Here is a 22946-nt window from a genome sequence, read left to right on the forward strand (position 1 = left end):
CGCCCCGTCAATGGGCCCGTCAGCATCGACATTGGACTGCTGATGACTGAAAACAAGTTGCCTGGTCGAAAGAGTTTCGTTTCAAATTGTCTTGTGCTGGACATGTACGAGTACGGAGACAACCTCACGAATCCAAGGACCCTGCATGTCAGTAGGGAACTGTTTAAGCTGGTGGAGACTCCGTAATGGTGTGGGGCGTGTGCGGTTGAAGTGATATATGGGATCCCTGCTATGTCAAGGTACGACTCTAACAGGTGACACGTAGGTAAGCATCCTGTCTGATCATCTGCATTCATGCCCATTGTGCATTCCGACGGACTTTGGCAATTCCAGCAGGGCAATGCGGCACCGCACACGTCCAGAAATGCTACATAGTGGATCCAGAACACTCCTATGAGTTTAAACGCTTCCGCTGGCCATCAAACTCCTCAGACGTAAACATTATTGAGCGTACCTGGGATGCCTTGGAACGTGCTATTCAGAAGAGTTTTCCTTCCCCTCGTACTCTTATGGGCAACCCTGCAGGATTCATAGTGTCACTTCCCTCCAGCACTACTTCAGACATTAGTCGAGTCGATACCACGTCGTGTTGCGGCACTTCTGCATGCTCGCGGGAGCCCTATACGATATACATAAATGATCTTGTGGATAATAACGGAAGTTCGCTGAGGCTTTTTACGGATGATGCTGTAGTATATCCAGGGGATGTAACAATGGAAATTTGTACTGAAATGCTGGAGGATCTGCAACAAATTGACCCATAGTGCAGGAAATGGCAAGTGAATCTCAATGTAGACAAGTGTAATGTGCTGCGAATACATTGAATGAAAGATCCTTTATCATTTAGCTACAATGTATCAGGTCAGCAACTGGAAGCAGTTGTTGTTGTTGTTGTTGTTGTTGTGGTCTTCAGTCCTGAGACTGGTTTGATGCAGCTCTCCATGCTACTCTATACTGTGCAAGCTTCTTCATCTCTCAGTACCTAGTGCAACCTACATCCTTCTGAATCTGCTTAGTGTATTCATCTCTTGGTCTCCCTCTACGATTTTTACCCTCCACACTGCCCTCCAATACTAAATTTGTGATCCCTTGATGCCTCAGAACATGTCCTACCAACCGATCCCTTCTTCTGGTCAAGTTGTGCCACAAACTTCTCTTCTCCCCAATCCTATTCAATACTTCCTCATTAGTTATGTGATCTACCCATCTAATCTTCAGCATTCTTCTGTAGCACCACATTTCGAAAGCTTCTATTCTCTTCTAGTCCAAACTATTTATCGTCCATGTTTCACTTCCATAAATGGATACACTCCATACAAATTCTTTCAGAAACGACTTCCTGACACTTAAATCTATACTCGATTTTAACAAATTTCTCTTCTTCAGAAACGCTTTCCTTGCCATTGCCAGTCTACATTTTATATCCTCTCTACTTCGACCATCATCAGTTATTTTGCTCCCCAAATAGCAAAACTCCTTTACTACTTTAAGTGTCTCATTTCCTAATCTAATTCCCTCAGCAGCACCCGACTTAATTCTACTACATTCCAATATCCTCGTTTTGCTTTTGTTGATGTTCATCTTATATCCTCCTTTCAAGACAATATCTATTCCATTCAACTGCTCTTCCAAGTCCTTTGCTGTCTCTGACAGAATTACGATGTCATCGGCGAACCTCAAAGTTTTTATTTCTTCTCCATGGATTTTAATGCCTACCCCGAATTTTTCTTTTGTTTCCTTTACTGGTTGCTCTATATAGAGATTGAATAACATCGGGGAGAGGCTACAACCCTGTCTTACTCCCTTCCCAACAACTGCTTCCCTTTCATGTCCGTGGACTCTTATAACTGCCATCTGGTTTCTGTACAAATTGTAAACAGCCTTTCGCTCCCTGTATTTTACCCCTGCCACCTTTAGAATTTGGAAGAGAGTATTCCAGTTAACATTGTCAAAAGCTTTCTCTAAGTCTAGGAATGCTAGAAATGTAGGTTTGCCTTTCCTTAATATTTCTTCTAAGATACGTCGTAAGGTCAGTATTGCCTCACGTGTTCCAACATTTCTACGGAATCCAAACTGATCTTCCCCGAGATCGGCTTATTTTTCCATTCGTCTGTAAAGAATTCGTGTTACTATTTTGCAGCTGTGGCTTATTAAACTAATTGTTCAGTAATTTTCACATCTGTCAACACCTGCTTTCTTTGGGATTGGAATTATTATATTCTTCTTGAAGTCTGCGGGTATTTCGCTTGTTTCATACATCTTGTTCACCAGATGGTAGAGTTTTGTCAGGACTGGCTCTCCCAAGGCCGTCAGTAGTTCCAATGGAATGTTGTCTACTCCGGGGGCCTTGTTTCGGCTCAGGTCTTTCAGTGCTCTGTCAAACTCTTCACGCAGTATCGTATCTCCCATTTCATCTTCATCCACATCCTATTCCATTTCCATAATATTGTCTTCAAGTACATTACCCTTGTATAGACCCTCTATATACTCCTTCCACCTTTCTGCTTTCCCTTCTTTGCTGAGAACTGGGTTTCCATCTGAGCTCTTGATGTTCATACAAGTGGCTCTCTTTTCTCCAAAGGTCTCTCTAATTTTCCTGTAGGCAGTATCTATCTTACCCCTAGTGAGATAAGCTTCTACATCCTTACATTTGTCCTCTGCTTAGCCATTTTTTACTTCCTGTCGATCTCATTTTTGAGACGTTTGTATTCCTTTTTGCCTGCTTCATTTACTGCATTTTTATATTTTCTCCTTTCATCAATTAAATTCAATATTTCTTCTGTTACCCAATGATTTCTACTAGCCCTCGTCTTTTTACCTACTTGTTCCTCTGCTGCTTTCACTACTCCATCCCTCAAAGCTACCCATTCTTCTTCTACTGTATTTCTTTTCCCCATTCCTGTCAATTGTTCCCTTATGCTCTCCCTGAAACTCTGTACAACCTCTGGTTCTTTCAGTTTATCCAGGTCATATCTCCTTAAGTTCCCTCCTTTTTGCAGTTTCTTCAGTTTTAATCTACAGGTCATAACCAATAGATTGTGGTCAGAGTCCACATCTGCCCCTGGAAATGTCTTACAATTTAAAACCTGGTTCCTAAATCTCTGTCTTACCATTATATAATCTATCTGATACCTTTTAGTATCTCCAGGGTTCTTCCATGTATACAACCTTCTTTCATGATTCTTAAACCAAGTATTAGCTATGATTAAGTTGTGCTCTGTGCAAAATTCTACCAGGCGGGTTCCTCTTTCATTTCTTAGCCCCAACCCATATTCACCTACTACATTTCCTTCTCTCCCTTTTCCTACTGCCGAATTCCAGTCACCCATGACTATTAAATTTTCATCACCCTTTACTATCTGAATAATTTCTTTTATTTCATCATACATTTCTTCAATTTCTTCGTCATCTGCAGAGCTAGTTGGCGTATAAACTTGTACTACTGTAGTAGGTGTGGGCTTCGTGTCTATCTTGGCCACAATAATGCGTTCACTATGTTGTTTGTAGTAGCTTACCCGCATTCCTATTTTCCTATTAATTATTAAACCTACTCCTTGATTACCCCTATTTGATTTTGTGTTTATAACCCTGTAGTCACCTGACCAGAAGTCTTGTTCCTCCTGCCACCGAACTTCACTAATTCCCACTATATCTAACTTCAACCTATCCATTTCCATTTTTAAATTTTCTAACGTACCTGCCTGATTAAGGGATCTGACATTCCACGCTCCAATCCGTAGAACGCCAGTTTTCTTTCTCCTGATAACGACATCCTCTTGAGTAGTCCCCGCCCGGAGATCCGAATGGGGGACTATTTTACCTCCGGAATATTTTACCCAAGAGGACGCCATCATCATTTAATCATACAGTACAGCTGCATGCCCTCGGGAAAAATTACGGCCGTAATTTCCCCTTGCTTTCAGCCGTTCGCAGTACCAGCACAGCAAGGCCGTTTTGGTTATTGTTACAAGGCCAGATCAGTCAATCATCCAGACTGTTGCCCTTGCAACTACTGAAAAGGCTGCTACTCCTCTTCAGGAACCACACGTTTGTCTGGCCTCTCAACAGATACCCCTCCGTTGTGGTTGCACCTACGGTACGGCTATCTGTATCGCTGAGGCACGCAAGCCTCCCCACCAACGGCAAGGTCCATGGTTCATGGGGGGAGGGGGGGGGGGTGGAAGCAGTTAATTCCATAAATTATCTGGGAGTAGGTATTAGGAGTGATTTAAAATGGAATGATCATATAAAGTTGATCATCGGTAAACCAGATGCCAGAATGAGATTCATTGGAAGAATCCTAAGGAAATGCAATCCAATAAGGGTGGGAGTAGGTTACAGTACACTTGTTCGCCCACTGCTTGAATATTGCTCACCAGTGTGGGATCCGTACCAGATAGGGGTGATAGAGAAGATCCAACGGAGAGCAGCGCGCTTCGTTACAGGATCATTTAGTAATCTCGAAAGCGTTATGGAGATTATAGATAAACTCCAGTGGAAGACTCGGCAGGAGAGACGCTCAGTAGCTCGGTACGGGCTTTTGTTGAAGTTTCTAGAACATACATTCACCGAGGAGTCAAGCAGTATACTGCTCCCTCCTACGTATATCTCGCGAAGAGACCATGAGGATAAAATCAGAGAGATTAGAGCCCACACAGAGGCATACCGGCAATCTTTCTTTTCACGAACAATACTAGACTGGAGTAGAAGGGAGAAACGATAGAAGTACTGAATGTACCCTCCGCCACACACCGTCAGGTTGCTTGCAGAGTATGGCTGTAGATGTAGATGTACATTAAGCAGGTGTACCATTTTCTTTTTCTCGTCAGTGTAAAACAGTTAACATACCAACCCGTATGAACGACAGGCAACTAGCAAGTTTAATTTATCAAAAAAATGGTTCAAGTGGATCTGAGCACTATGGGACTTAACATCGATGGTCATCAGTCCCCTAGAACTTAGAACTACTTAAACCTAACTAACCTAAGGACATCACACAACACCCAGCCATCACGAGGCAGAGAAAATCCCTGACTCCGCCGGGAATCGAACCCGGGAATCCGGGCGTGGGAAGCGACGACGAGATGCGGGCTTTAATTTATCAAACAGTGCAAATACACTTTCTCTCCACAAGTCTTTTACATGTTTCTGTTCCCTGGGAAATAAGTTAAGTTTAGTCTACGAGAAGTCCCAGACGACTTAGTTATTGGCGTTCCTTTTAGGACTAGCATGTTTGAAATAAATGTTGTTCTTTGTGCTCCCGGAATGCTTTCTTCATGGTGGGCATGGAGGTCCAAAAGGAAAATCGGTGGTGACGTAAACTCAGATTAGTCAAATGACGCTTCATTAATTAGTCTGAAACAAGCAACCAGATCATTGCGACTTTATGAGAGCTGTTTCCAGAGAGCACTTTTAATGTAGGCAACCTCATTTCAAAAGTGTTGAGAGTAGGGAAGAATTAATTCTTTTTGTACCGCGTATAGTTTGGTTATATTGATGACATTCAGTTGTAGAATATTGGAACACGTATTATGTTCGAGTATAATGTCTTTTCTGGAGACTAGAAATCTACTCTGTAGGAATCAGCATGGGTTTCGAAAAAGACGATCGTGTGAAACCCAGCTCGCGCTATTCGTCCACGAGACTCAGAGGGCCTTAGACACGGGTTCACAGGTAGATGCCGTGTTTCTTGACTTCCGCAAGGCGTTTGACACAGTTCCCCATAGTCGTTTAATGAACAAAGTAAGAGCATACGGACTATCAGATCAATTGTGTGATTGGATTGAGGAGTTCCTAGATAACAGAACGCAGCACGTCATTCTCAATGGAGAGAAGTCTTCCGAAGTAAGAGTGATTTCAGGTGTGCCGCAGGGGAGTGTCATAGGACCGTTGCTATTCACAATATACATAAATGACCTGGTGGATGACATCGGAAGTTAACTGAGGCTTTTTGCAGATGATGCTGTGGTGTATCGAGAGGTTGCAACAATGGAAAATTGTACTGAAATGCAGGAGGATCTGCAGCGAATTGACGCATGGTGCACGGAATGGCAATTGAATCTCAATGTAGCGAAGTGTAATGTGATGCGAATACATAGAAAGATAGGTCCCTTATCATTTAGCTACAAAATAGCAGGTCAGCAACTGGAAGCAGTTAATTCCATAAATTATCTGGGAGTACGCATTAGGAGTGATTTAAAATGGAATGATCATATAAAGTTGATCGTCGGTAAAGCAGATGCCAGACTGAGATTCATTGGAAGAATCCTAAGGAAATGCAATCCGACAACAAAGGAAGTAGGTTACAGTACGCTTGTTCGCCCAATGCTTGAATACTGCTCAGCAGTGTGGGATCCGCACCAGGTAGGGTTGATAGAAGAGATAGAGAAGATCCAACGGAGAGCAGCGCGCTTCGTTACAGGATCATTTAGTAATTGCGAAAGCGTTACGGAGATGATAGATAAACTCCAGTGGAAGACTCTGCAGGAGAGACGCTCAGTAGCTCGGTACGGGCTTTTGTTGAAGTTTCGAGAACATACCTTCACCGAGGAGTCAAGCACTATATTGCTCCCTCCTACGTATATCTCGCGAAGAGACCATGGCGATAAAATCAGAGAGGCATACCTACAATCTTTCTTTCCACGAACAGTACGAGACTGGAATAGAAGAGAGAACCGATAGAGGTACTCCGCCACACACCTCAGGTGGCTTACGGAGTACGGATGTAGATGTAGATGTAGACATTAGACCTGCAAAAACAATTGAAGTGAAGTTTCCACTTCCTGGCAACTACTGTAGAGTAATGATTCGGCAGTGTCATAGGACCGTAAATAAGTATAAAATTTATATAAATCTGAAGTACCGTGAATGGTACTATTCTCCTTTTAACCTATAAAATCTAAGGAGAGGTCTGTTTGACTGCCACAACCATACTACTGAGTATTTTGTGAAGCTATCAAGAGTTGAGATGTTTTTCATCTAATTAATTCCTAAAAGATGTATGTTTTGTACTTACAGTTTCTAATTGGTGATATTCTCGTTCCACAATTTCAAGGATGTCGTTTTAAAATGTGGAAACTATATTACACGTGACTAATAAGTATTTTAATCTTAGCAATCAAGTCCCGCTACGGCTAAGATACACACTCCTGATGGCTCTAAGTGACGACACGAGGAATGTTAAATTTCACTAAGTTTTTGGAGTTAGCACTAGATGCAGCCTTCAAAAATTGTAATTGCTGTTTACTGCTGAAGAGAGATATTGTAAAGGGTGTTCCAAAATTATATTTACAGCTTTGATCACGTATATTTCAGGAATGGGGATGGGTAGAAAGGTGTGATTTGCGGCGTAGTATTCACCACACGCCTCAAGTTTTATTAACCGCTAAACAGAGATCAGTGTGAGCGCTGAATGCCGATTGCAACCGTTCCACATCTGCATCATTTCGCACACGGTCACCCATAACTCCTCCTCTTCATGACACTTCTGGATTCCCTGAACCTCGTGTGCCACTGTCCGATGGTCGGACGTGATAATGTTTGAACCTGTCACTTGTCCGGAAGTGCTCAATGTCAGACTTGGTCCTGCAAAAACAAATAAAGTCAAAACATTTGGTATGTTTGAACCTATCTTTCTACCTATAAAAATGTTGTAAAGATCACTTTGGAACACATGTATTTTTCTGTTCATTCTAATTTCTTCCCGTGTTATATTTTAAATATCTTGTAAGTACGTATATCCTAAAAAAAATATACCTAATTATTTTTGTTTGTTACCTGAAAGTAACTAAAGCTCTTATTTGTCATAGGCAAGCGTTTCGGCGGCGTGTACTTCTTCAACCGGCCTAGTCTGCTGATACTGGATCCAGATCTGATACGCACTATCCTCGTCAAGGATTTCTGGTCCTTCCAGGACAGAGGGTTCAAAGTGGATGAAAGCGATCCCCTGAACAAACACCTTTTCCTGCTGGGCGGAAATAAGTGGCGGAGGTTGCGTGTGAAGCTGTCGCCCACATTCACGTCGGGAAAAATGAAGATGATGTTCCAGGTGAGGAAGCTGACATAACTGTCTGTTAGCACCAATAGCCCACTGTTCGTTTACGTTAGGTTTATCTCGATACATATTTCACGAGCATACGAAGCCCACTTTATTTCGAATTTAGTCATATTATTTCTGATGTTTCACTATTTTCTTTCTACCTTCGGGTACCACTTCTGAACTGTAGTTAGCTTAAAGAACATCCCAATAATCAAACTCCGACGCAAGCTTCTAAGGTCCAGAAAGCTTTGAAGCCCCACACCCCAGTTTCAGTAATTTCCGATCGAGTGGTGGCTAATCTGTCGGTAACAGTTTAGTAGTTTTGTCAGTTGCCACCTTCGTCTCGGTTTCGACCTGTTCCGCCAACGGAGGCAGACAGGCCGCTTGTTGAAAATTAACAACGGAACTTCTTAGCAGTAATTATTTAGCAGGGGGAGGAGCCCAACTGTAGTTGTCAGGTAATCCAAACGTGGGGCCGGGCGCACTGTCTGATGAGGAAACTCAGCTGTAGAGAGGAGACGTCAGACAGCATTGTTAAGAACTGCTTAGTAGGACAGCCGCACACAGTTGCCGCACATCCTGATCCCTAAGATGAAAGGGCGGACGTCCTCGCTGACCATACCAGATTTTGGCTTCGCTGTTCACAGTCAAAGTTCCCAATTCGGTTTCACCAACTCCAAGAACATTATAGAAAGAATTACGTGCAACTTCCACTGGCATATACAGAGTGTAACGGGTATTAGTGCAGATATTTATAGTGGTGTCTGAGGAATCTGTACTGAACAACGTTACAAAAGTATTTACTTCATTTGCAGGCAAGTAATTATAGCTGTTACCAGTCTGATGCGTTTAGGTTGGGTAGTACATTGAAGCGCCAAAGAATTTAATATGGGCATGCGTATTCAAATACAGAGATATGTAAACAGGCAGAATACGGCGCTATAGTCGGAAACGCCTATGTAAGACAACAGATGCCTGGCGCCGTTGTTAGATTGGCTACTGCTGCTACAATGACAAGATTTAAGTGAGTATGACCGTGGTGTTATAGTCGGCTCACGGTTGATGCGACACGGCACCTCCGAGGTAGCGATGAAATGGGGACTTTCCCACACGGCCATTTCACGAGTGTGCCGTGAATATTAGGAAACCGGTAAAACATCACATCTCCGTCATCGATGCGGCCGGAAAAAGATCCTGCAAGAACGTGACCATCGACGACTGAAGAAAATCGTTCCACGTGACAGAAGTGCAACGCTTCCTCAAATTGCTGCAGATTTCAATCAACAAGTGTCAGCGTGCAAACCATTCAACGAAACATAATCGATATTGGTTTTCTGAGTCGAAGGCCCACTCGTGTACACTTGATGAGTGCAGACACAAAGCTTTAGACCGCGTCTTGGCCCGTCAATACCAACATTGGACCGTTGCTGATTGGGAACATGCTGCCTCGTCGAACGAGTCTCGTTTAAAATTGTATCGAGCGGATGGACGTGTACGGGTATGAAGACAACGATGAAACGATGTCAACAGGGAAGTGTTCAAGCTGGTGGAAGCTATGTAATGGTGTGGGGCGTGTGCAGTTGGACTGATATGGGACCTCTGATACTTCTAGATACGATTCTGACAGGTGGCAGTTACGTAAGCACCCTGTATGATCATCTTGATCCATTCATGTCAATTGTGCATTTCGAAGGACTTGGGCAGTTCCAGCAGGACAATGGGACACCCCACACGCCCAGAATTGCTGCAGAGTGGCTCGAAGACCACTCTGCTGAGTTTAAATACTTCCGCTGACCACCAAACTCCCCAGACATGAACATTGTTGATCATATGTGGGATGTCTTGTAACGTGCTATTCTGAACAAATCTCCACCCCTGGTACTCTTACGAATTTATGGACATCCCTGCAGGACTGATGGTGTCTGTTCCCTCCAGCACTACTTCAGACATAGTCGAGACCATGTCACGTCGTGTTGCGGTAGTTCTGCGTTCTCGCGAGGGCCATACCAATGTTAGGCAGGTGTAACAATTTATTTGGCTCTTCAGTGTATCTGCACTTATTACACTCTGTATACAAATAGGTACAGCCAAACTTTCAGGAAACATTCCTCACACACAAAGAAAGAAAATATGTTATATGGACATGTGTCCGGAAACGCTTACTTTCCATGTTGGACCTCATTTTAATGCTTTTCTGCAAATCACATTAATTATGGAATGGAAACACACAGCAACAAAACGTACCAGCGTGACTTCAAACACTTTGTTACAGAAATTTTGAAAATATCCTCCGTTAGCGGGGATACACGCATCCACCCTCCGTCGCATGGAATAAAAAAAAATGGTTCAAATGGCTCTGAGCACTATGGGACTCAACTGCTGTGGTCATTAGTCCCCTAGAACTTAGAACTACTTAAACCTAACTAACCTAAGGACATCACACACATCCATGCCCGAGGCAGGATTCGAACCTGCGGCCGTAGCAGTCGCACTGTTCCGGACTGCGCGCCTAGAACCGCGAGACCACCGCGGCCGGCCGCATGGAATCCCTGATGCGCTGATGCAGCCCTGGAGAATGGCGTATTGTATCACAGCCGTCCACGATACGAGCACGAAGAGTCTCTACATTTGGTACCGGGACTGCATAGACAAGAGCTTTCAAATGCCCCCATAAATGAGAGTCAAGACGGTTGACGTCAGGAGAGCGTGGAGGCCTTGGAATTGGTCCACTTCTACCAATCCATCGGTCACCGAATCTGTTCTTGAGAAGCGTACGAACACTTCGACTGAAATGTGCAGGAGCTCTATCGTGCATGAACCACATGTTGTGTCATACTTGTAAAGGCACATGTTCTAGCAGCACAGGTAGAGTATCCCGTATGAAATCGTTATAACGTGCTCCATTGAGTGTAGGTGGAAGAACATGGGGCCCAATCAAGACATCACCAATAATGCTTGCCCAAACGTTGACAGAAAATCAGTGTTGATGACGTCTTTGCACAACTGCGTGCGGATTCTCGTCAGCCCAAACATGGTGATTGTGAAAATTTACAATTTGATCACGTTGGAATGAAGCCTCATCCGTAAAGAGAACGTTTCCACTGAAATGAGGATTGACACATTGTTGGATGAACCATTCGCAGAAGTGTACCCGTGGAGGCCAATCAGTTGCTGACAGTGCCTGCACACGCAGTACATGGTACGGAAACAACTGGTTCTCCCGTAGCACTCTCCATAAAGTGACTTGGTCAACGTTACCTTGTACAGCAGCAACTTCTCTGACGCTGACATTAGGGTTATTGTCAACTGCACGAAGAATTGCCTCGTCCATTGCAGGTGTCCTCGTCGTTCTAGGTCTTCCCCAGTCGCGAGTCATAGGCTGGAATGTTCCGTGCTCCCTAAGACGCCGATCAATTGCTTCGAACATCGTCCTGTCGGGACACCTTCGTTCTGGAAATCTGTCTCAATACAAACGTGCCGCGCCACGGCTATTGCCCCTTGCTAATCCATAGATCAAATGGGCATCTGCCAACTCCGCATTTGTAAGCAAAACCACGCTCGTGATGAACACCAACCTGTTGATGCTACGTACTGATGTGCTTGATGCTAGTACTGTAGAGCAATGAGTCGCATGTCAACACAAGCACCTTCCTTCAATTGGGCGTACTGGCGCTGAATCGAGGAAGTACAGTACATACTGACGAAACTAAAATGAGCTCTAACATGGAAATTAAGCGTTTCCGGACACTTGTCCACATAACATATTTTCTTTATTTGTGTGTGAGGAATGTTTCCTGAAAGTTTGGCCGTACCTTTTTGTAACGCCCTGCATAGAGAGAAGTAAGATATTGATTGATGTACTAATCTCCACAATCACTGATGTTCTTTGCTATAGAAGTACTGATATAGATGAAATATGAAAATGATACATGAGACTATCAGTCGGGCAATAGACTGTCACGTATCAGCAGGTACTGATAGAGGACAGGTTTGAATGTCTAGATAGCTCTGTTGATAAGGGGCTCTTGCACGAAATGATATGTATCCTAAGCCTAGTGTGGCAACATGTTGTAATCTGTTTCACTTTTTTATTACGATGTACTCTTAACTCTGGAGTAAAATGCTGCCGCCTCACATCCTTCAATCTTCTCTGCCAGGCAACTTTGAATGCAAGAACACCAGGCAAGAAAACAGTCGCCCACCAGGGCATCGTGTAAGTATCGTGTAACACCGCTTCCCCTCTTGATAATCGCGCCACTGCGGCTAGGAAGAGAGTCCACAAGTTAATTCACGTAGAACTCCCTTAGGTCGCCCAAACTGCGGGAATGGTGATCTCTACGCTTAATGCACGGTAGCGTCTAGCTTCTGTGTTGTTCGTCACAATGAAGACATGCAGCTTTACCTGTCCCTGTGGGGAATGGACTTCCGTGGGGTACTCGACTCCACATGGCCCTTTCGTGCAGTTCCTTCTGCGCGCTGGTCGAGAAGAAATTGTATCCACTAACAGCAGCAATTTATTGAAATCGATTGTAATTGAAAAGACGTGATTAACCGGCTGCGGTCCCAAACGGTTGGGATCTTTTTAACGACCATTATCCTTACGTCACGTTACGTAGCTGCGAGAGATACACAACTCCTTGTAGACGCTTTGGACAGTCCTACTTGACAGTCTACAAAATCGGACAGCTTCATTCACGGTGTTCTTGTGGGCACGTTGAAACGCGATACCTCCTATCTGTCATTCTTTCACATATGTACGACGATTCACATTCCTACGCTTTTTCCATACAACCGACCGAAACACGTGCGCACACACACACACACACACACACACACACACACACACACACACATACACACACACACACACATGGATTACATGAACGGCAGAGAGTCACATGACTGCCTGTTACTAATTTTACATCATATACGGCAATGCAGCGCGACCAGTTTGCGCCTTGAACGTAGTGACTATTGCACAGATTGACTCTTCCGTCAGTTCTTGGTAGAAGATTTTATTCATTATGAATGAAAACACACAACAAAGGTGTAATATTCAACAGTATTTATTATATGCTTCACAAACCGGTTTCGCCTGTTACACCAGCATTAAATGTGGAGATGTTTTGTTAGATCAAAGATGTTAAATTAATACATCTACAACGTGTCTCCATTTCCAGAGACGAAAGATGTTAATGCTACGTTTGTGAATACACTACTGACCATTAAAATTGCTACACCACGAAGATGACTTGCTACATACGCGACATTTAACCGAGAGGAAGACGATGCTGTGATATGCAAATAATTAGCTTTTCAGAGCATTCACTCAAGGTTGGCACCGGTGGTGACACCTACAACGGGCTGACATGAGGAAAGTTTCCAACCGATTTCTCATACACAAACAGCAGTTGACCGGCGTTGCCTGGTAAAACATTGTTGTGATGCCTCGTGTAAGGAAGATAAATTCGTGCCATCACGTTTCCAACTTTGATAAAGGTCGGATTGTAGCCTATCGCGATTGCGGTTTATCGTATCGCGACATTGCTGCTCGCGTTGGTCGAGATCCAATGACTGTTAGCAGAATATGGAATCAATGGGTTCAGGGGGGAAATACGGAACGCCGTGCCGGATCCCAGCGGCCTCGTATCACCAGCAGTCGAGATGACAGGCATCTTATCCGCATGGCTGTAACGGATCGTGCAGCCACGTCTCGATCCCTGAGTCAACAGATCGAGACGTTTGCAACACAACAACCATCTGCACGAACAGTTCGACGACGTTTGCCGCAGCATGGACTATCAGCTCGAAGACCATGTGTGCGGTTACCCTTGACGCTGCATCACGGACAGGAGCGCCTGCGATGGTGTACTCAACAACGAACCTGGGTGCACGAATGGCAAAACGTCATTTTTTCGGATGAATCAAGGTTCTGTTTACAGCATTATGATGGTCACATCCCTGTTTCGCATCATCGCGGTGAACGCTCATTGGAAGCTTGTATTCGTCATCGCCATACTGGTGTATCACCCGGCGTGATTGTATGGTGTGCCACTGGTTACACGTCTCGGTCACCTCTTATTCGCAATGACGGCACTCTGAACAGTAGACGTTACATTTTAGATGTGTTACGACCCATGGCTCTACGCTTCATTCGATCCCTACGACACCCTGCATTTCAGCAGGATAATGCACGAGCGTATGTTGCAGTTCTTGTACGGGCCTTTCTGGATACCGAAAATGTTCGACTGCTAACCTGGCCAGCACATTCTCCAGATCTCTCACCAACTGAAAACGTCTGGTCAACGTTGGCCGAACAACTGGCTCCTCACTATACGCCAGTCTCTACTCTTGATGAACTGTGGTGTCGTGTTGAAGCTCCATGGGCAGCTGTTCCTGTGAACGCCATCCAAGCTCTGTTTGACTCAGTGCCCAGGCGTATCAAGGCCGTTAATACGGCCGTAGGTGGTTGTTCTGGGTACTGATTTCTCAGGATCTATTGACCTAAAGTGCGTGAAAATGTAATCAGATGTCAGTTCTAGTATAATATATTTGTGCAATGAATACCCGTTTCTCATCTGCATTTCTTCTTGGTGTAGCAATTTTAATGGCCAGTAGTGTAAAAGAACAAGGATTATTTCAGTGTAAATGGGATGTAAGATTATTTAACTAGGATAAAATGAAATAATGATCTATATTCAAATTACACCAGTTGTTGATAGAAGAAAGTAGATTGAATAATAAACTTTGGTGACGTGTTCCAAAGACGTGGCTGAACAAAATTAGCCGCTGTGTGCACACAGCTATCGCGCGACTTTTTGTCATTTTAGTGTCCAGCAATCGATTTAAGCTCCTCGGTTGTTCCAGACGATGGTCGACTGCGGTCGAGAACTGGCGAACGTGCTGGAGGAGCCGGCCTCCCGAGGGGACGTGATGGAGATGCGCGAGGTGGGCGCCCGCTACGCGACGGACATCATCGCGTCCGTCGCCTTCGGCATCGAGGTCAACTGCCAGCGCAACCCGGACGAGGCGTTCCGGCAGTGGGGGCGCAAGATCTTCCAGAACAGCCTCACGAGGACGATACAGTCAATCTTAAACGCTGTTAATCCCAAAATGACTAAGCTGATACGGTAGGTACGCAAACGTCACCGTTGCACCGCTGTTTCCTATCGTTGTGTACATTGTGCTGGTATGCAGTTTCGAACTTAGGATTGTTAGCTGCTGCCGCCGGTGTTCCGTGTCAGATACAACCTCATAGACGCCTCATTTTGTTCCGCCCTCCGTAACGCAACGAGATGCACCAGAAGAAATATGCTGAAAAAGTAACGCGTTAACACCTCACAAAAGAAAGACGCGTCCGGAAGCCCTAGTCGGATGTCAGTGTCACTTTTTACACGTTCACATCATCTGCGGATGTGTAAACAGTTTAGATACAGTGAAGCGACAAATTTACTCATATAGGCATGCGTATTCAAATACATCTACATCTACATACATACTCCGCAATCGTGCGTGGCGGAGGGTACCTCGTACCACAACTAGCATCTTCTCTCCCTGTTCCACTCCCGAACAGAACGAGGGAAAAATGACTGCCTATATGCCTCTGTACGAGCCCTAATTTCTCTTATCTTACCTTTGTGGTCTTTCCGCGAAATATAAGTTGGCGGCAGTAAAATTGTACTGCAGTCAGCCTCAAATGCTGGTTCTCTAAATGTCCTCAGAAGCGATTCACGAAAAGAACGCCTCCTTTCTTCCAGACACTCCCACCCGAGTTCCTGAAGCATTTCCGTAGCACTCGCGTGATGATCAAACCTACCATTAACAAGCAGCCCGCCTCTGAATTGCTTCTATGTCCTCCCTCAATCCGACCTGACAGGGATCCCAAACGCTCGAGCTGTACTCAAGAATAGGTCGTGTTAGTGTTTTATAAGCGGTCTCCTTTCCAGATGAACCACATCTGCCCAAAATTCTACCAATGAACCGAAGACGACTATCCGCCTTCCCTACAACTGCCTTTACATGCTTGTGCAACTTCATATCGCTCTGCAATGTTAGGCCCAAATATTTAATCGACGTGACTGTGTCAAGCGCTACACTACTAATGGAGTATTTAAACATTACGGGATTCTTTCTCCTATTCATCTGCATTAATTTACATTTATCTATATTTAGAGTTAGCTGACATATGTACACAGGCAGAATTCGGCGCTGCAACGCCTATATAAAACAAATGTCAAGCGCAGTTGTTAGATCAGTTACTGGTGCTACAGTGGCAGGTTATCAAGATTTAAGTGAGTTTGAACGTAGTGTTATAGTCGGCGCACGAGCAATGGGACACAGCGTTTCGAGGTAGCGATGAAGTGCGGGTTTTCCTGCACGACCATTTCACGAATGCACTGTGAATACCACGAATCCGGTAAAACATCAAATCTTCGACATCACTGCAGACGGAAAAAGATCCTGCAAGAACGGGACCAACGACGACTGAAGAAAATGTCCTTTCGGAGCCGAAGGCCCACTCGTGTACCATTGACGACTGCACAGTACAAAGCTTTACGCCTCGCCTGAGCCCACCAACAGCGACATTGGATTGTCGATGTCTAGAAACATGTTGGCTGCTCGGACGAGTCTCGTTTAAAATTGTATCGGGCAGATGGACATGTACAGGTATGGAGACAGCCTCATTAATCCAAGGGGCCTGCATGTCAGCAGGGGACTTTTCAAGCTAGTGGGGGCACTCCAATGGTGTGTGTCGTGTGCAGTTAGAGTGATATAGGACTCCTGATACGTCTAGATACGACTCTGACAGGTGACACGCACGTAAGCATCTTGCCTGCTCACCTGGATCCATTCATATTCATTGTGCATTCCGATGTACGTGGGCAATTCCAGCAGGACCATGTGATACCCCACATGTCCCTAATTGCTACAGACTGGTTTAAGGAACATTCTTCTGCCGCACACCAAACTCCCCAGACATGAGCATTGTTGAGCATATCTGCAATGTCTTGCAACGTGCTGTTCAGAGATCTCCACCCCTTCGTCATCAGTTCCTAAGATTACACACTACTTAACCTGAATTACCCTAAGGACAAACACACACACACACCCGTGTCCGAGGGAGGACTCTAACCTCCGCCGGGACCAGCCGCACAGTCCATGACTGCAGCGCCTGAGACCACTCGGCTAATCCCGCGCGGCTGTTGATAGAAATAGACGGCTAATGAATTATTGCAATAAAGGGATTATTCCGTTGGCCTGATTGGTTTGAATTGCAACGCTCAAACGCAATACATACGTTATTGAGCATGCAATGTATCAATGAAGGCTGCAGGCTTTGACGTCTTGTAAAGTCGACGTACGTCATATGCTGCCACACACTCTGTTACGTTGCTCTGTTCCAGAAACTCCATGTGCTCCTATAACTAACCAGTATCTATAGAACTGGTGAAAGGCCACACAGTGAAATCACTAACACTGGTAAAATTGTTCATCTCTTGACACCAGAAAAAAAATACGTATAATGCGGGCTATACTGTTGTCAGTCTGCGCATGCTTTAACTGTAACGTTGATAAACGCATATTTACAGTAAGCATATATTTTTTGTCCGAGTGTGCACAGATCGGACTACCTGCGTAACACACAGCCGTTGTTCACGAAAGTAGTACAGCCATACCAGTCTCGGAACACTCGGCATTTTTGCCATTTTTACCCAGATGGCGAGTCCAAGATGACTGCACTTGATGCACTCTGCATTGTCGCTAAACGTCCGCCAAATTGAAGGTCAGCCACACCGTCCTCCCCCTTTCTACACCATTATGAGGGAATCGGCATGACCAATGTCACTCTTGTGTTCTGTTCATCGTACAGGAATGTCCGGACAGAACAATAGCAGAAAACGGAATTGGGGCACTATCCTGCTGATCATTACCCAATTACTGTGGTTAATAATCGTGGCTGAGTTCAATTGACCTATCGAACTGATTTTAGTAACTCCATATGTAACAGTTACCTCAAAATTACGCTATGGAGGTGTATGAGTAAACAGTTGACCCAGGAATTCTGGAGGGAAACGTGAGCTAGACTAGTTCCATTGACTTACCAAGGTGGTCAGATTCATTGGCCAGGATGCCATTATTTTCACTCTACGACCTATCACACACCATTTATGATTTATTACCCAAAAATGATGGGATAGCACTATTACATATTTTAAAACAATTCCCAGAGTCAAACACAAAAATAAAAATAGGTTTTCCCAGTTTCAAAAATGCAAGCTAGTCCATGTTTTCAAAACAGAAGCCTACACACACACCTCTCTTGCCATGGAACACACACATACGCTATGTACCAAACGCGTGACATCACAGATAGTAGCTAGTTACATGTTACTATTGTTTTTTTATCCAAAACCATTACACCATCCAACGTAGCAGGAATAGGAAGGAAGGAATAGGAACGCATTTTTATTTGTCTTAAGCATTTTCACTCGCAGAACAGACAGCGCGCTATGTCCCACACTGCTGTATTGATTTGCAGCAGCAGCCACACCCCATGTGCCGAGCAAGAGAGCAGTGCAGCCTCAGAACAGCAAAGTAGCAAAGTGCAAGGCCAATACAGAAACAAAGGTCGGCAATAGTGCTCTGAGTGACATGTCAGTGAACTTCGAATTCGGAAAAATAACGCGCGATAATCTGCTTTCTAGGTCCATGAAGTATGAGTACCAGACGGTAATATTTTTCATTTTTATCATTTATAGTTTATGTGCGGATCTGGCGGTAAAGTATATTTACTTGTAAAACTCAACTTTGTAACTTCGGGTGAATGGCTGTTATCGAGAGAAAATTAAGTTCCTGATTGCGACTTCCTTGTGTGTATTGCATTGTTTATATTGCATTTTAAATAAGTTGTTTGTATTCTGCTTAACTTTTGCTCTCATCTGCAAACCTGGGTGGGCTAAATGATTCCATATTTGTTATCTGGTTTGATCTCATGATATCCTGTGGATCCATATCAGTTTGTTACTGCTTATGAATCAGTGTGTGAACTGCTCTAATTAAATCCATTGTAATTATATTGCTCATATTCTATGTTATTTTATTCCCATCGATTTTTCGTAATATATCATTTAATGAAGACCACCAAAAGTTTTATTGACTTTTGCTAAAATGTACTATTTGTAGTATCTCCGTGTGAAAACATTTGCGTAGCTACTGTCGCATTTTTAGCATCTGCAAGAAAGAATGCTCCAGTCACCAAGACTACAAAGCACAAGACCTACTCATCTACATCTAAATCAACACTCTGCAAGATACTGTGAAATGCACGGCACCCATTGGAAGGAAGCAACGTCATTCAAAGCAGAATTACATGCTCATTTCGTGACAAGATGTAGTAAATTTGAATACCAATACTGTCAAAACCAGGTAACACAAAGTTCTCCATTAAATGCGGGAAAGTAGGGAAAACGGGTGCAGCTAAAAATAAAGTAGAATAAAAGCAATATACTTACGATGAATTTAAACTGAGCAATTTGCAGAGAGATTCGTAAAAAATAACAAACACACACAGGTCCACAGTACGCCATACAAAAGCTATAATGGAGCCATTTACCCCCACACAATATTACGGATGCGAGCAGAATGCAGTAAAATATGAGCAACATACTTTCACTACATTTCAAAGATTGTAATACACACGATAAGTTGTAACCCGAAGTAAAATATGATGAAACCAGCTTCTGTTAACTACGAAAATGAAGCAAACATGCAAGATTAAAAATCAGTCAATAAGAAAACGAGACGATGGAGTGATAAACTTGCACCACTCGAAGTGGCCTGGTAGCGAACCAATGTCAGGTTACCGTAAGTCACTATATACGAGTTGTCGTACGTCCGACCTTTGTATCTGCACAGAAAGTGTACTAATGTGGGCAATCTTGGTTTACCGCTTAGCGCGCAAATGGACAGAACATCTGAACTGTCTTCTCAATGTCAAACAGACATTCTAAATAAATATGACGCCGGCCCTGTAAGGCAACTAACATCAAGGGTTGGTCATAATAAAAGTCATTAAAAATGCTACTCTCACGTACCTAGAATGCATGAATTAATAAAAGTGAAAGTTTGGAGTCTATTCTAGAAAGACAACACAGCTATTCCCTTTTTTATTCAACATATAATTGATCAGCTGTTGCTTTCAGGGGTCAAGTGACAAACAGAATCATGTTCAATTACTTTTCATACTAAATAACAAAATATTTAATTCTAGGACATATTGAAATGACGGTTATTAAAATCGTTATCTCTACACATGAAAATTTTTATCACAGGAAAGAATGATTATTAAACATCTCATTTAAATGTACGTTGTCGTTGCTGGTCAATGAAATGAGTTGGTGGAGGATAAAATTACTTTTTGAACCAATGAAGAAACTCTCATGTACTCAATGTGAGGATAGGTTAGTATCCTAGCTTAGATATTCAGTGGTCAAAGCGTAAGCAAGTTGGAGTGAACAAAATCTAGACTCAGCATTTACTGTGGCCTAATGCGCGAGAATACATTACATAGCGGCATCTGCAACAGCGTTGTCTCTGTGCTGGATCTGAAATGCTAATTCCCTACTCTGACCTTGACTGAATTCACTCAGTCGCAAGTTTCCTGTGTTCCATAGAACGGTAACCTTTTCCTAGTCGAAATAATGGCTATTGCACACTCGCTATGGGTTGAAGCGACGTGCACAATCTCTTTGCTCGCAAAAATCCCCTCAGCAATAATTAACTACCACTTTGCTATCTGTCGCCACGATACGTCAAGCGTATCGTCCACACTTCGCAGAAAGCAAAGCTCGCAACGCCCTCGCTTATTTCCACACAATTGTGCGGTCTGCTGCGAGACGAGAGAGAGAGATAGAAATTGTAGATCTCAAAATGCTTTTATATAGTGGGGATCTCCCCGCCATGTCACTTCTGCGTCGCCAAGTATGGCGTCAGCCAATCACCGTCTCGCTAGTGGTGAATACTTTTTTATTTTTCTTGGTGGGTCACAGCCTAGTCCTGTTAATGGCGTGCCTTATTTACGTTAAAAGGAATAATGTATTGTTCTGGCCTTATCCCTTTTGCGCTGAAGCTGGCCGTCCTCTTGCTAAATGTGAGTTTTAAGATGTCGTTAACCACCTGCTCGGTTCGTCTCCAAAATGCGTTTCACTTTGACCTATTTGTTCATGGCAGTCCATATAGGTATAGATAGTTTCGTTGGTGTTCGGTACATGAGATTAACTGAACTGCAATTGCCTTTTGTTGATATAATATAATTATTATTTTCTGAGGATCCCATACTGTATCGTCCTGTCGTTATGGATCAAAAAAATAGCTCTGAGCACTATGCGACTTAATTTCTGAGGTCATCAGTCGCCTAGAATATAGAACTAATTAAACCTAACTAACCTAAGAACATCACACACATCCATGCCCGAGGCAGGATTCGAACCTGCGACCGTAGCGGTCGCTCGACTCCAGACTGTAGCGCCTAGAACCGCGCGGCCACTCCAGCCGGCGTCATGGATCAAGCTTAAGTAAGGTCCGTAAAATCCGGACTCCTTACAGAGTTCAGTCTCCATGATCGCAGCGACCCACTCACACATCTGCAGTGAGAGGTCGAATGTGGGCTCCCCATGTGGGATTTGAACACTTGCACGGAGTGACATGTGCACAGAGTGACACTTGCATCGAGCCCAGGGCTCCTGCCGGGCTAACCGGCATTTCGCAGATACAGGCACACTAAGTCCAGCAGTCCAGCACAGCTACTTGTGCGAGCTAGCTCGCGTTAACACCACAGCCGTGAGCAGCAATGTATCACTTCAGGGTGGCTCATTAATGCATTTCATGGCAAATTTATTTTTAAGAATGTTGTATTAATGGGCATTTGCAAAGAAATTCAACATAATGAGAAATGGCAATGAAATTCAAAATTTCTTTTAATATTTTGATGATGCAAAGAATAGAGGCCAGCTAAGTGAGAAACAAGGTATTTCTTACGACTGTTGCAGCCTCATTTTACGACGAAGTTTAAATTGACAAACTTATGTTTCGTTACAATTTTATTTAGATGTTAAACACACAATGTAAATGAACACTACTTATTTTAATTTTCACTAAAGGATCAACGTCTGGTAGCATTTTTCGAGTGATGCTAGTTGGAAGCTAAGCTCTTAAGTCTCCCAGTGAACTTCTGTGGATGGTTTTCGTTCTCTTTAATAAGTAAAAAAGCAGCATGTACATGTAAGTCTAAATGTGGACATAATCGTGGCTGCAGACGTTCTAAAGTCGTTAAAATTTACATTGAAGAAACAGAAGTCGACGAGACTAACTTTGCTATGAAACTATAATCACCGAAACGCCACATTGCAGTTCTAGCTGTAGCCGAGCTTCAACACTGCCAACATAACCCGAAAATCAGTGAATGTGCGCGACCCTCTGCAAGCTGAAAAACATTTTATGGTAACTTGATGAAACTGCAGATTCATCAGTTGAAAGTTTCTCCACAAAAAAGTGTTTTCTTATTGAAAATGTTGGGAAAATAATTGAGATATTTATTTTTATGCTCTCATATGATGAATACTTTCTTCAGTCATCTCGCTTAAAAGCGGTTTTTTTTCCTTCCTTTTTTTTTATATCAGCTTCTTGCTGTTCGCCTTGCAAGGGTCCATAATATTTTGCATGGAAGCTATTGTAACATTGTTGTAAACTGAATTTTTTCGTTGTGTTAATTTTTGAGGCACGTTAAGAGAATGCTAAGAATATCAAGATACCGTCACATACAACAAACATATAGACTAGACATCCTGCACTGACACATTGATACTGATGTGATTGACTGCTTTGAAATTCCTAACCAGATCATTAAGCT

At 43.5% G+C, this 22946-nt stretch overlaps 1 protein-coding gene across 2 annotated transcripts in view; it reads left to right on the forward strand.

The window, feature by feature from the left end:
* LOC126272550 (cytochrome P450 6k1-like) overlaps positions 1–22946 on the forward strand; it is a 98199-nt gene that overhangs the window by 38923 nt on the left and 36330 nt on the right. For both annotated transcript variants that reach the window (XM_049975468.1, XM_049975469.1), the window contains exons 3-4: positions 7809–8047; positions 14906–15168. In XM_049975468.1, the coding sequence (XP_049831425.1) occupies positions 7809–8047; positions 14906–15168 (502 nt within the window). The remainder of the gene's footprint in view (positions 1–7808; positions 8048–14905; positions 15169–22946) is intronic.

The sequence above is a fragment of the Schistocerca gregaria genome, chromosome 5 (assembly GCF_023897955.1).
Source record: "Schistocerca gregaria isolate iqSchGreg1 chromosome 5, iqSchGreg1.2, whole genome shotgun sequence".
Taxonomy (NCBI): Eukaryota; Metazoa; Arthropoda; class Insecta; order Orthoptera; family Acrididae; genus Schistocerca; species Schistocerca gregaria.